Below are 14,774 nucleotides of genomic sequence, written 5' to 3'. Positions count from 1 at the left end.
TTGTATGAGGCTTAGAAACGGGGGAAATGCGAGGTTCTACCGAGCATTTTCCCGTTTCGTGCCGAATACAAATAATTTTCATATTTCAAGACACTATACGTATATTGTTTTTATACTGAAATCGATAAAAAATTTTAAAAATAATGAAAATATGAAACAAATATTGTTAAAAAAAGTGTTTAGAATTTCCCTCTTGGGGTACCATTTTGGGGTATTTCCCTTTGAGTGTAGTCCAAGCGGTACAAAATTGACATTTCAAGGAAAAAGACAGGGAAAATGAACTCTAATTAATAACATTTGATAAATCATGGTATATAAATTACCAATTTGAAGACATAACAAGTTTAAATTCATAAAAGTTTGACCATTACTACACGTTGTCATGGTTGTGACGTGACGTTGTAAGTAGGCGGGGCTTATAGGTGAGTTAAGGTCATTGACGTATAAAGCTAACGTTTATACGTATAGCTTTATCTGTATAGTAAAATAGCTGATTGCAGTATAAATTTTGGAAGTATTCAGGCTTTCACTTTTCACGTGAAACCGAAAAATTTACCAAGAAAAAAATGTTATCTCGAAGAAAGAAACACTGTTTTGTTTCAAATACATGTAATACAATTTCAATATAATCATTTTTTTTTAATCGTAAATCTTGGAATATATAACTATAAAAGAATTAAAGCAAGTAAAATTGGTCAACTATCTTGTTAAATGAATTGCTGTAGTTGTTCTCACCTAATAAAACATGAGTATTTTCTTTCTCAATTGATAAAGCATAAGGAGACTTCGATCCCTGAGGTCCAACTTCTGCATGTTCTATGTTTTCTTTGCATGACAATTCATGATGGTCATTATAAGGAAAACCATAACATAAAGCAATAACAGTAATCAACAGGTACCACATTTTCCCAGATCTAAAACAAAAATACAATACTTATAAAATCTTTGCAGATTAAAATCAGCCCTATACACGGCTGTCATTTGGGATATCGAGAAAGATGATCGTGAAAGATCTGGTATAGGATTGTGATGGAAATCTTATCGAGAAGACAGTAAATAATGTAAATTATATCAACTATAATGGCTAATTATGACAAATATTGGAAACATAAAACTGACTGTCAAAATGGTTCAGCATTATGACCAGTGTCCAAGAAAATTCAAGACTTATAAGAACAACGTTTTTAACTTTTTACACAACTATATACAAAAGCCAGAGTGCTCATCGACAATTCAGAGAAATAAAAACGCAAACAAACATGATTACTTTCTTCAAATTTTTAATGCATAAACTACTTTATCGTAACTTATGAAATATCGTTCAATATAACTGTTTAAAATAGTTCTGTAAGTCACTTTGACTTAGTTTAAGCAGAAACTTTGCAGATATGGTGATATATGTAAACAATTGATTTTTCGGATCTTAATTCAATTAATTGTTATGCACAGTCATATCTTTTATACGAAGATCCTTATAGATTTGCTGACAAATTAAAAAAAAACATTTTTGAAAAACTGCAGGCATTTTCATATGAAATGGTTGGTTAAATCTGGGTGCCATCTACACTTTCACGATAACATACATAATAGTATAATATAAATACGATGGTATACAAAATTATAAAAACAACACTATATAAAAAAAAAAAAAAAAAATTATAAAAACAACACTATATAAAAAAAAAAAAAAAACATGTGTCCGAATCGCATTACTGTACCAATCCGCATAAGAAAAGACATAAAAAAAAATAAAAGCTGAATGCACATATACCGAACCACATCAAGAATAATACGATTAAATGGAACATGATAGTACAAACACAAATAGTAGTAAATCTGTAAAGTTGATAAAATTCTACACAGAGTCAGTAACTAGAATCTATAACTCAAGACTATCCTGTATTATATGTTAAGTAGACACTAAATACATATCTATTAGCTCTTGGTAGCTTCAAATTAAAAGTTTAAGAAAATTGACGAGAAGTTCTCTCATAAGAGACTGGCTCATTAATTTATTGTTCAGGCACTGGTATGTAACGTTTTACAAACTCTGAGTATAGCAGCTTCAAGCTTATGAAGATCGTATGAGTTGAGAAATATATACTTTATACACGAATGAGATTGAAAATCGCTGCTATGGTGAGGAAAACTTGTAATTTGAAAACTGAAATCATCTCGTTTGTCATTAACTCTGAGGAAATTTCAAATGGAAAGTCCTTTATCAAATGGCAAAATCAAAAGCTCAAACACATCAAACGACTTGATAACAAATATCAAATGAAATGCTAGTCAAATAAATTCGGGGTAAATGTCTAGAAACGAAACAGAAGAAGCTGTATACGCGGTGTATAATCTTCAGGTAATGACTTTTTATCGGACTAAATCAGAAAAGTTCGTGTTGTTGATAGAAAGAACATTTTCAATACACCTGTATGTAAAATTAAATGATGTTATCGCTAAGGCTTCTTTGGTCTAACCCTTACAAAAAAGTACAAATTAAGATTTTCCAGGGAAGACCACCTGATCCTCTAAATAACCAAACATTACGCACAATATCTCACCAGATCAAAAATAACCAAACATAAGGTACAGCATTGGTGCAGATGTTGAATAACCAAACAATACTTACAACATCTCTGAAGATCTTGAATAACCAGACATAAGGTACAGCATCGCTGCAGATGTTGAATAAACAAACATAAGGCACAGCATCTTGCCAGATCTTGAATAACCAGAAATAAGGTACAGTCTCGCTGCAGATGTTGAATAACCAAACAATACTTACAGCATCTCTGAAGATATTGAATTACCAGACATAAGGTACAGCATCGCTGCAGATGTTGAATAACCAAATATTACTTACAACATCTCTGAAGATCTTGAATAACCAGACATAAGGTACAGCATCGCTGCAGATGTTGAATAACCAAACATTTCTTACAACATCTCTGACGATCTTGAATAACCAGACATAAGGTACAGCCTCGCTGCAGATGTTGAATAACCAAACATTACTTACAACATCTCTGAAGATCTTGAATAACCAGACATAAGGCACAGCATCTTGCCAGATCATAGAAATGACAAAACATTACGTACATAATCTATCCATGAGGTACAACATCCCTGCAGATCTTATATAACCAAACATTACATACAAAATATCTGAAGATCTTGAATAAATAAACATTACGAATAACATCTCTCCAGATTTTAATAAGGCAAACAATCGGTACAACATCTCTGCAGGTCTTAAATAACCAATCATTACATACAACATCTCAAGATTTTAAATATTCAAACAAACGCATACAACACATCCCAAGATTTAAAACCAAACAAAAACCACACAGTAGGTACAACATCTCACCAGATCTAGAATAACCCATAAGAAGGCAATAGTTATCAAAGGTCTTGTAATTTGTTACGTCAAACGTGCGTTTCGTCTACATAAGACTCATCAGTGACGCTCAGATAGAAATAGTCAGAAAGCCAACAAATTTAAAGTTGAAGAGCATTGAAGACCCAAAATTCCAAAACAAAGTTGTGCCAAATACGGCTAAGACAATCTATGCCTGGGATAAGATCATCCTTAGTTTTTCGAATAATTTATACTTTTGCAAACATTAAATTTATAAAAATGACCATACAATTGATAATCATGTCAACACCGAATTGCTGACTACTGGGCTGGTGAAACCCACCGGGACGAAACGTCCACCAGCAGTGGCATCGACCCAGTGGTGTAAATACCAGGCTTATTATTTGCAACGCCAAACCCGCGTTTCGTCTACATCAGTGACGCTGAGATAAAAAAAAGTTAGAAAGCCAAACAAGAATAAAGTTGAAGAGCATTGAAGACCCGAAATTCCCGAAAAGTTTATCGAAATACGGCTTAAGTAATCTATGCCTGGCTAATTATTTCGAATAATTTACACTTTTGCAAACAGTAAATGTATAAAAATGACCATGTAATTGATATTCATGTCAACACTGAAGTGCTGACTATTGCCCTGGTGATACCCTTGGGGTCGAAACGTCCACCAGCAGTGGCATCGACCCAGTGGTGTAAATACCAGGCTTATAATTTGCTACGCCAAACGCGCGTTTCGTCTACATACGACTCATCAGTGACGCTCAGATAAAAAAAAGTTAAAAAGCCAAACAAGTATAAAGTTGAAGAGCATTGAAGACCCAAAATTCATTAAAAGTTGTGCCAAATACGGCTACGGTAATCTATGCCTGGGATAAGAGCATCCTTGGTATTTCGAACAATCTCTCAATATATAAAATGATAAAAACAATATGCACAACATTTTAGATTAGAATAATCACAAAACAGGAAATAATAGTACATCTCTAAAGATTAAAACTAACCACAGAGAAAGTGCAACATTTCTCGAGATTTAATATAACAAAACAAGACTTATAAAATCTTTACTGAATTAAAATAACCAAAATGCAGGGATAGATTGACAAAACAATAAGAACAACATCTTTTAAGATTTAAACAAAACCAAAACACACACATATACATACATTTCTCCATATCATAACAACCCCAGCTTTGATATAACATATATCCAGATTTAAAAAAGCCATACATCAGAGACAACATCTTTCCAAATTTAAAATAAGCCTACAGTAGGTATAACATATGATCAGATTTAAAATAAACATACATCAGGGACAATAGATACTGGGGTAAAGCTGATGACCGTAACTGTATTCACGGTCATCCCAAGATGTCGGATGAAAAATTAGGTCAGTATTTGTTTCGTCTGTTTAAGTGTTTTTATATCATTTTCTTTACAAAGCACACATTGGTACGATGTAAATTCATAAAAGATTCACACGGAAATCACAAATAACTACCGAGAAATGTGTATTAAACAGGAAATTGGATTTGAAAAAATCGCTAAGATGACCGTAAATCATAATCGAGATGACCGTAACAGGATCAGCGATTCATAACAAGGGTGACCGTAATTGGTTAAAAGATGACCGTAATTTGTATAGGATGACCGTAACTTTTAAAGGATAACCGTCTATTCTAAAAAATATCCATAATTGCATGCATAGCTTTTTGTTGAGTTTGTCTCAATAGGGGCTCGATTGGCGGATATAAATATATTTAATCAACTTCTTTTAACTATTTGCCGTATTTTGAGTTTATGACAATGATAGAAAATTGCATATTTCTTGTAAGTAATTAAATATTTTTTGATAACGACATTGAAATTTAAATACCAATTGACAGTGATACGACGAAAAGTTGAAGAAGAAAAAAACCGGTTAATTAAACATATGAATATCCAGTAATCGAGCCAATGTGTATGGTTCCAGAGGAAGCACATTAAAATCTTAACATCTGCCAACAAATGACACATTCCCTTGACAACACCGGATCCGATGGAACTGCAAAATTTATTTTGCATTCAGTTGGTTTTACTAGTATGTTTTCAGCTGATAGTCCTTTTGCTTTATAACCCCTAAAAAGTTAACTCCCTTACCCTTGAACAGTTTCTTTATAGTAATCCAGAATGCCAGCGTTTCTGGAACATATCTTATGGAGTATATTGTTGACTGGGAATAAAACCTTCCGACATCCAGTAACAAATGAAAAGCAATATGTTCAAGAAATATTCCATTAGATATGGATTTCAATACGGAAATAAAGTCTTCGTATCGTCCTATCTCCATTAGTGTTGCTTCAATATTTGGCAATAGTTCATAAATATAAAAAAAGAAGATGCGGTATGATTGCTAACGAGACAACTCTCCACAAGGGACCAACATGTCACAGAAATAAACAACTTTAGGTCACCGTACGGCCTTCAACAATGAGCAAAGTCCATATCGCATAGTCAGCTATAAAAGGCACCTAAACAACAATGTAAAACAATTCAAACGATAAAACTTACGACCTAATAAAGTTCATTTTTTAACTCCGTTTGACACCCTTCTTCTACATAATCGCAACTGACTTTGCATTTTAAGTTTTGTTACTTCAACCCCGAAGTGTACAGACCGATATGCAGAATGACCTGTGTTTTCATCGAAAACTTTATTTCTAAAACTAAATGTTTGTGGACAAACATGGTTGTCTGTAGTGTGTATCAAAATGGTGTCTACATTAAATGACGTGAATTTGCAGGTGGTATAATGATAAGACATGTACCTATCTGCAAATAAAGAACATTATTTTGAAACGGTAGTTGAAACGATATAATGTCAATGGGTGTACATGCATTGGTATTTTTTAAAAGGTGTATGTATTATATGATATTAATAGGAATCCCAGAAATAAAAAAAATCTTTTAGCTTGTACTTGGAGGCTACATATGGTGAACTAAGTATTTTTTTTCCTACCTATAGGATAATGCAGTCTTATAAATAAGTTTTATACCAACACGATTTACTAGTTGATACAAAAAAGGTAATACAAATACGGATATTTCTTAGAATTGATGGTCATCCTTTAAATGTTACGGGCATTTTTTAATTTTATAAATTACGATCATCTACTTACCAATCACGGTCATCCTTGTTATATGTTACGGTCATCTTGAAAATATTTTAATCATGATTTACGGTCATCTTAGCGATTTTTTCAAATCCAATTTCCTGTTTAATACACATTTCTTGGTAGTAATTTGTGATTTCCGTGTGAATCTTTTATGAATTTACATCGCACCAATGTATGCTTTGTGAAGAAAATGATATAAAAACACTTAAACAGACAAACAAATACTGACCTAATTTTTCATCCGACATCTGGGATGAGCGTGAATGCAGTTACGGCCATCAGTTTTACCCCAGTGAATAGTTCTCAAAGGTAACAGGATTATAATTCAATACGCCAGACGCGCGTTTCACTACATAAGACTCATCAGTGACGCTCAGATCAAAAAAGTCATAAAGCGAAACAAGTACAAAGTTGAAGAGCATTGATGACCCAAAATTCAAAAAGTTCTTTCAACATCAGATTTAAAATAGCCATACATCAGGGACAACATCTTTCCAAATTTAAAATAAGCATACATCAGGGACAACATCTTTCCAAATTTAAAATAACATTACATCCGGGACGTCACCTTTCCAAATTTAAAATAACCATACACCAGGGACAACAGCCTTCCAAATTTCAAATAATCATACATCAGGGATAAAATCTTTTCAAATTCAAAATAACATTACATCCGGGACATCATCTTTTCAAATTTAAAATAACCATACATCAGGGACAACATCTTTCCATATTTAAGATAACCACACAGTAGGTACAACATATCTCCAGATCTCTAATAACCTCAAAGAAGGAACAACATATCTTTTTAGATAGAAAGTGACCAAAACAGTTGGTACAATATTTCAACAGAGTAACCAAATAGCAGGTATTGCATGACATAAGCCAACCACTAAGTTGGGATATGAACATTTTTTAAACAATGAACATAACAAAAAAATAATCAAGGGAATGTGTTGTATGACAGATAAACCAAGGAGGTCACATGAATATTGAAATTTCATTTTCAAATATTGATTCAACGTTTAGCTGAGTCATCTGCAGATTTATGAGGTAAGAAACTTCAATCAAACGAATATAGTTTTTACTATATAAAGATAGTATTCGATCGATGTATTGTCAATCAAAGGGATTATGAACAAATATCATGTACAGATGTATCATGTAACTAAATTTAAAAAGACCATTTTTAAAAATCGCGTCCGAAGCAAATTTCTGGATTGATCTTCTTTAAAAAAAAGCCCCAATCATTAAATTTGAAAGCAAGCGATATATGAATACCTGTTGTTTAACCAAAACAATTCAGGGAAGTAATAGACAAATCATGGTACTGAAAATGCAGAAGCACCGACTATACTGAACTGATGATACCCTAAGCCTCAAACACCAAACTACAGCTGTGATATCAAGCCAGCGTCAGAATTTATAATTATGGTGCGTCCGAAATGCTATTTTAAAATATTCTTCACAATCAGAAAAAAAAACACTCATACTTTACAATTTCAACAAATATGCGGCATAGTTTTCAGATATAAAAAAATCAGAGTGTCAGACTTTAAAATTTCTTTCAGTCATCTTTATTCAAATTTACAGTTTTACAGCCTCATATGTTTTCGTCTTTTTACAACATTATATTGTGTTTTGGGATACTTAACCATATCATTAATTCCTTACGATAACTCATTATGATTTAGGCAAATTTAAAAAAAATTAACATGCGAAAGCAAACCAAAATTTTATTGCAATTATGACAGTTTCATCCCTGATGAATCTAAAGTATTGCTAATCTACTAAATTTAATCTTTGTGGGTAGTAAAACTCATACACATTCCAAACTTATTTATTTTTATTTCACACAAATTTACCTAACAATTTTTTCTCTGTCATTATAATGGGTCTCAATTTACATAGGTTGCAATAAGCTTATTAACTTCCCAAACAAACAAAAAATAAAAATCAAATAGTAGACAAAGCAAAAACATATCCATAAAAAAAATTGAATGATATTTCAAATTTGAACTTGCAAGGTAACAATTTGAACCATGTTGATTCCCTTTTTTCATTATGCGATCCCTAAACCTACACCTCCCTTTTTAAAGCGCACACAATTTAGGAAAATGATATTTCTTACCAAAAATCTAACATGGATATCATTTCATTTGAAAGGTGTGGTCCCCAAACATAGATTTTTTTGTGACCAGTTATTTAATACCAAAAAAATGTTCTGAGTTGATCGTTGCGATATCTTCCAAAAAATATTACTTAGGTGATTAAGTGATATCTGGAATATCTACAGAATAAAATTGAGAATGGAAATGGGGAATGTGCCAAAGAGACAACAACCCGACCATAGAAAAAAACACAACAGCAGAAGGTCACCAACAGGTCTTCAATGTAGCGAGAAATTCCCGCACCCGGAGGCGTCCTTCAACTGGCCCCTAAACAAATTTATACTAATTCAGTGATAATGAACGCCATACTAATTTCCAAATTGTACACAAGAAACTAAAATTAAAATAATACAAGACTAACAAAGGCCAGAGGCTCCTGACTTGAGACAGGCGCAAAAATGCGGCGGGGTTAAAAATGTTTGTGAGATCTTAACCCTCCCCCTATACCTCTAGCCAATGTAGAAAAGTAAACGCATAACAATACGCACATTAAAATTCAGTTCAAGAGAAGTCCGAGTCTGATGTCAGAAGATGTAACCAAAGAAAATAAACAAAATGACAATAATACATAAATAACAACAGACTACTAGCAGTTAACTGACATGCCAGCTCCAGACTTCAATTAAACTGACTGAAAGATTATGATTTCATCATATGAACATCAGGCACAATCCTTCCCGTTAGGGGTTTAGTATCATACCATCATAACATATATGAGAAGGACATAACCCGTGTCATGCCAACAACTGGTTTTTGAATAAATGTGTTTAGTTCCGATGCAAAGACCCTATAAGAAGCTTATTTTACTAAGACGTCTTTTGGTGTAACTTATCAAACAAAATGCTGTGAGTAACTCGGACCTTTTTAATTTGATACTCTCATTTTATGGCATGGAAATTGAGTTCATGGTCTCAGAATAAAAACATCATAGCCTATATTTTGACCTTGACTACTTTGCACTCTGGTGGATAGTTGTCTCATTTGCCTATATCCTAATTTTTATAAGTTAACATTGCTCCTCAATGATAAAAATAAGCGAAGAAAAAGTAATATCAAGTACCATTAGGCACTAAAAAAAAAGTAAAAACACAAAAATACTGAACTCCGAGGAAAATTCAAAAAGGAAAATCAAAAATCAAAAGGCAAAATCAAAAATCCAAACACATCAAACGAATGGATAACAACTGTCATATTCCTGACTTGGTACAGGCATTTTCTAATGTAGAAAATGGTGGATTGAACCTGGTTTTATAGTGAAACATACACTGTGTTATCAAGGAGTTTGTCATCTTATTTTATTTATGTATACGAAATGACAATATGCCGTTACTTAATATGTAGGGTTAAATTTTATTGTTGACTCAAATTACTGGGTAGTTCTATATAGCTCAAAACTACAATGTTGAAGGTTTTAGAAAAATGTGTATGATCATTAATATGTGCTTAGAATTATAGCCTGAATATATAGAGTCAAAAACCAAATTATTTGGAAAGTTTGCTATCTTTTACTTTTCAAATACAAAATTTATTCATTTTAGAGTACCCTTCGGTGCAAAGTTTTACAAAAACATGTTAATTTGTCAATATTGCTATGAATTTGGTCTTAATCTGCTGTAAATTAGTGTCATTACAATTTTATATATACACGTATAGTTGTTGAAATACGTTTATTACAAGAAGATTTTTCTAAATATCGTCTTTATTTAAATTGTGAATGAAACACACACCCTTTACTGTCCACTAATTTATCTTTAAACAAGAAACTTAGTATTTGGTTTTTGAACACTGGATCAAAAAGCGAAAATAATTACTAACTATCACTGAAGCCAAACCGTAGTTTATTTAAACATTTACCTGGATACTTCATTAATTTCATGAGCAACCCCTCATTATGTCGATATATTTAAGTAGGACAAAATTACTGAAACAATAAATATCAACCTACCTAACACATGAGATACAATCTCCCTTAAATTATCACCGGTCAGGTCTCGTCACGAGACATTATTTGTTTGTTATTTGTTGTTATCTTTATAAATTAAATTATTGATTGTGATGTCAAACGTGCTAAGCTAGAGTTTAGTAACAGTCGAGTATTAATGTTTACACAATGTACTCACTAATTTTTACGTTGACAGGGTTAACTAATTTCCATTATCTTAGTTTTCATAGATAAATTTTCAAATATCTGTATCTCAAACAACTGATAGTTTCAGAGCAAGACGATTCGTCGATATTATTATTTGACTTACTTCCTCATTGCGTTTCTTGATACACCACTATCACGTCTGGCATTTGGAAAAAATGATCGTAAATGAATAAGTAACGGTGATCAAGAATGTTGTTTGGATCGTGAAAGATCTGGTATAGGATCATGAAGGTAATCTTTTTCGAGAAGAAGCATGCAACGTCAGTGAATATATATATATATATATATATATATAATTTTAAGACAAATATCGCAAAATAAAACTGTCCGTCCAGAATAGTTCAGCATTATAATCAGTATCCGAAAGAAAAAAAATCAACTCTTAAAGTAAATGTACAACGCTTTTCTAAAACTACAAAAGGCAGATTGCTCATCGAATAAAAATGTTAACGAACATATTTTTTTTTTCAAATTTTTCATGCTTATACTACTTTTTTTAAAAAATATCGTTCAATATTACTGTTTAAACTTTGCTAAAAAGGTAATATTTGTAAAAAGAAAAATTTCAAATCGTGAATGATCGGGTACCATATTTTGATGCTCCTGATAAGGATGGCGAAATATATATCTGTTCCCGCTTATTCTTCAACTTTGTACTTTATTTGGCCTTTTTTTACTCTTTTGGATTCGAGCGTCACTGATGAGTCTTTTGTAGACGAAACGCGCGTCTGACGTATATATAAAATTTAGTCCTGGTATCTATGATGAGTTTATTTATTCGTTATTGGGATAAAATTCATGAAAAATATCACATCTTACAAATGCTAATTTATATTTGTAATTGGTATAACAAACCATTAGTTTTGCATGATTTATTCCGCTTTACTTTCTGAATAGGACTATGATGGTTCAATAAGGCAACAGTAACATACCGCTGTTCAAAAGTCATAAATCGATTGAGAGAAAATAATTCCGGGAAAATTTAATACGGATAAAAAAGCATAAAACTGCATTATATTGACAACGATGTGTGAACAAAACACACATATATTATATCAAAATGTCAAAAATATGGGTTCAATTGTCAACATAGTGTTATAATCTTAATCACAATTTTAAAACAAACAAATCAAAGAAAACCCAACAGGCATACTGACAAAGCACATTTGCAAAAACGAAAGGCAACTGCCAGTTTTCTCAGATGTTAACGTTGTCTTGTGTGTTGTTGATTGATCTGATGAGTTAATTTTTTCAACTGATTTTTATAATTGGACTTATGTTGTTGTGTTCAACCACTGTTCGAAGTTAGGGGAAGAGTTGGTAGCCCGAAACCATTATGTCATTTACGAATATTGCTATATGTCATATTTGTTTTTCGTTTATTCCTTTGAACATGTTTTAGGCCGTTATTTGTTTAACATTTGTCATTTGGGGCCTTTTATAGCTTGATATGGGTTCTTACTCATTATTGAATTTGCTAACTTATACTTCATTTAGGCACCAGCGGAAGGTTATCTCATTAGCAATCAAACAAACAGCGTCTTGTGTTAACAATTTCTTACAAACTTACTAGTATCATTACTGAATCTGCTTTAGTATTACCTTCACAATATCCACAACAATAATAAGGCAGTTTTCTAATTCCAGAGAAGTATAATCGAGTATGCTGATAATTTTTTCTATCCTTTGGAAGAGATAATGTTTAAATATATTTTAAATAAAGTAGTTTATCTGTATACTATTGACCCTTCCCATGACGTTGATAATAAGGGTCACTGTCAGCTGATTACACAATTATTTAATGACATAACAAAATTAGTAAAGTGCATTTGTACTAGTGATCTTTACTCTTTTGTTTATTCAATCAGCATCAACATAGTGGACATACAAATTCGGGAAATATCTTTGAAAACAGGCTTTTAAACAAGCTTTTTAAGTACGCAAGACGCGCGTAAACTCATACGCAGGTAGAGCTCGAAACAAAACAGTTGGCCGGCAAAAACAATTGTATTTAGTTAAATGCAAGTCATGTCGTGTGTTTGTGCAACCAAACTATAAATATAAGGTCGAAATTCAGAACTAATCATACAAGATGAAAATCAGAACTAATCATAGAAGATGAAAATCAGAACTAATACTATACTATAATGTTCTAAAATGTGTCCTGTCAAGAGTCATTTTGTCGATTCCAATTGTGATAACCACAAGTAGTAATACATGTTTGAAACAAAAAAAAAGAATATAAATGTCTTTAAATGTCTTTAAATAGCAATTCTCAGAAGTGATTTATTGAATTTTCAGCATTGTTATTAACTATAACTAACACTGTAAATGATTGAACAATGTATTCAGTTTATTCAGAACCTTTTATATCCGTATATGGAACGTTCGAGTCGGAAATAAATCTTATCGTATCTTATCTTCGCAACATATCTCACATATACATCTTTTTAACCTGTTTGGCGCTGCAGAACACAATAGTTATCCCTTGTTCTGATTTTTTTTATTGTTTAATTTTTAATTTCTAGCTGATCTATGTTTATGAATAAATATATTTCATCGGCGAAGGCATAATGTATCAAAACCAATTGGTAATATATCCCAATAGAAGATCATTGAACCCCTCCAATATATAACTGATTGTAAATGGTATTTTCCACATTATGTTATAGAAACCTTTATTATTCCCACCTAATACATAATGACGTATCTATAATTCAAGTTGTGATGCAATTATGCAGCATTTATCAGTCGGAAAGCAGGTCACACTTTCACTCCAAGTCTACCAGCAACATTAAGTAAAACTACGGATGAGACAAACATATTTTGTTATAACTATATACCAACATCATGATATAAACTATTCTTTAGAATGATTATCTTATACTCATAAAAAGATACACATCAATTAAAAAGTCCTTTTCACCCAAAACCTGAAGTTTGTTTGAAAATTGTCTAGTCTCCATATCGAAAAGTCTAAATATTTTCGATGATAAGCATGGTGGAATTTCTTAAAATTTGTTAAATCATATCATTAAGACAAACATTTGGCATTGATACCCAAACAATAGAGCTATGGATACCCAAACGTCATGTTACTTTTAACACGAAGCGATGAATTTCTTGGCTGTTTATGCATGTGATTATTTCTGTAGTACCTCTTAGTGTGGAGATGGCACTCCAATGGTTACAATGGTGTCTTAAGGTGTCATAAAGCTACGACGATTCCTATGACTTTTCCTAAGTTACGACAAGTATATTAAACGCACCTAGGACAAAGATATGTCATAAGATTATCATAGTACATTTAACAGTCCTAAGAGTGCTTTAATAAACAGACCCCTTATCAGTAGGGACTAGGACTGGAAAATATCCCACAGAAACAAATACACTGTATTTCAAAAGATAGTTTTTACAATTGATACTGTAATAATTATGAAATAATTGACATATATTTTTTTATTTAAAAAATAATAATAATAAAATAGCTAGAGCAGTTACTGTTGAGAATTGTGAAAAGTATTTTATAAATTGTGAAAAATTCATATAAATGAGTATCTTGAAGTTGCTCTCTCCGCTCAGGTTTAACTATTTATGAACAAAATTAATCTTAATGTAAGATATTAATATCACAGATTATAGGAGCACAATTTAGCATATGGTTGTGACAAATCTTGTACATTTTATTAATAAGTGTATTTGACAATAATTTACCATGTTGATAGTTCAGTTTTGAGGGGGTGAACAGGGCGATTAATGGAAGATTGGAATAAGAAGACAGGAAACAGAAGTCAGGGGGTATCCTATACTCTTATATAAGCACAGAAGTTATATCTCAGAAACCGGGTACGGAACTTGAATCTCGAAGAAAATGGCTGATCAATAATAAAGTATCACTTCATTTAGGGAAAACAGGGACTATTCT

The 14,774-nt window shown here is 32.0% G+C and overlaps 1 protein-coding gene across 5 annotated transcripts in view; it reads right to left on the bottom strand.

Moving 5' to 3' along the window:
• The window catches only part of LOC143047196 (uncharacterized), a 117,144-nt gene that overhangs the window by 93,842 nt on the left and 8,528 nt on the right, over positions 1-14,774 (bottom strand). For 2 of the 5 annotated variants that reach the window (XM_076220194.1, XM_076220192.1), the window contains exon 2: positions 736-914. In XM_076220194.1, the coding sequence (XP_076076309.1) occupies positions 736-904 (169 nt within the window). In that variant the 5' untranslated portion in view covers positions 905-914. Of the gene's footprint in view, positions 1-735; positions 915-2,629; positions 2,741-10,645; positions 10,769-14,774 lie in introns of those variants that run through there. The other 3 variants (XM_076220193.1, XM_076220191.1, XM_076220190.1) reach the window with 3 other exon arrangements.

This window comes from Mytilus galloprovincialis, chromosome 10 (genome assembly GCF_965363235.1).
Source record: "Mytilus galloprovincialis chromosome 10, xbMytGall1.hap1.1, whole genome shotgun sequence".
NCBI classification, from domain to species: domain Eukaryota; kingdom Metazoa; phylum Mollusca; class Bivalvia; order Mytilida; family Mytilidae; genus Mytilus; species Mytilus galloprovincialis.
The sequence above is the reverse complement of the archived record's forward strand: the minus strand, read 5'-3'. Positions and strand labels throughout refer to the sequence as shown.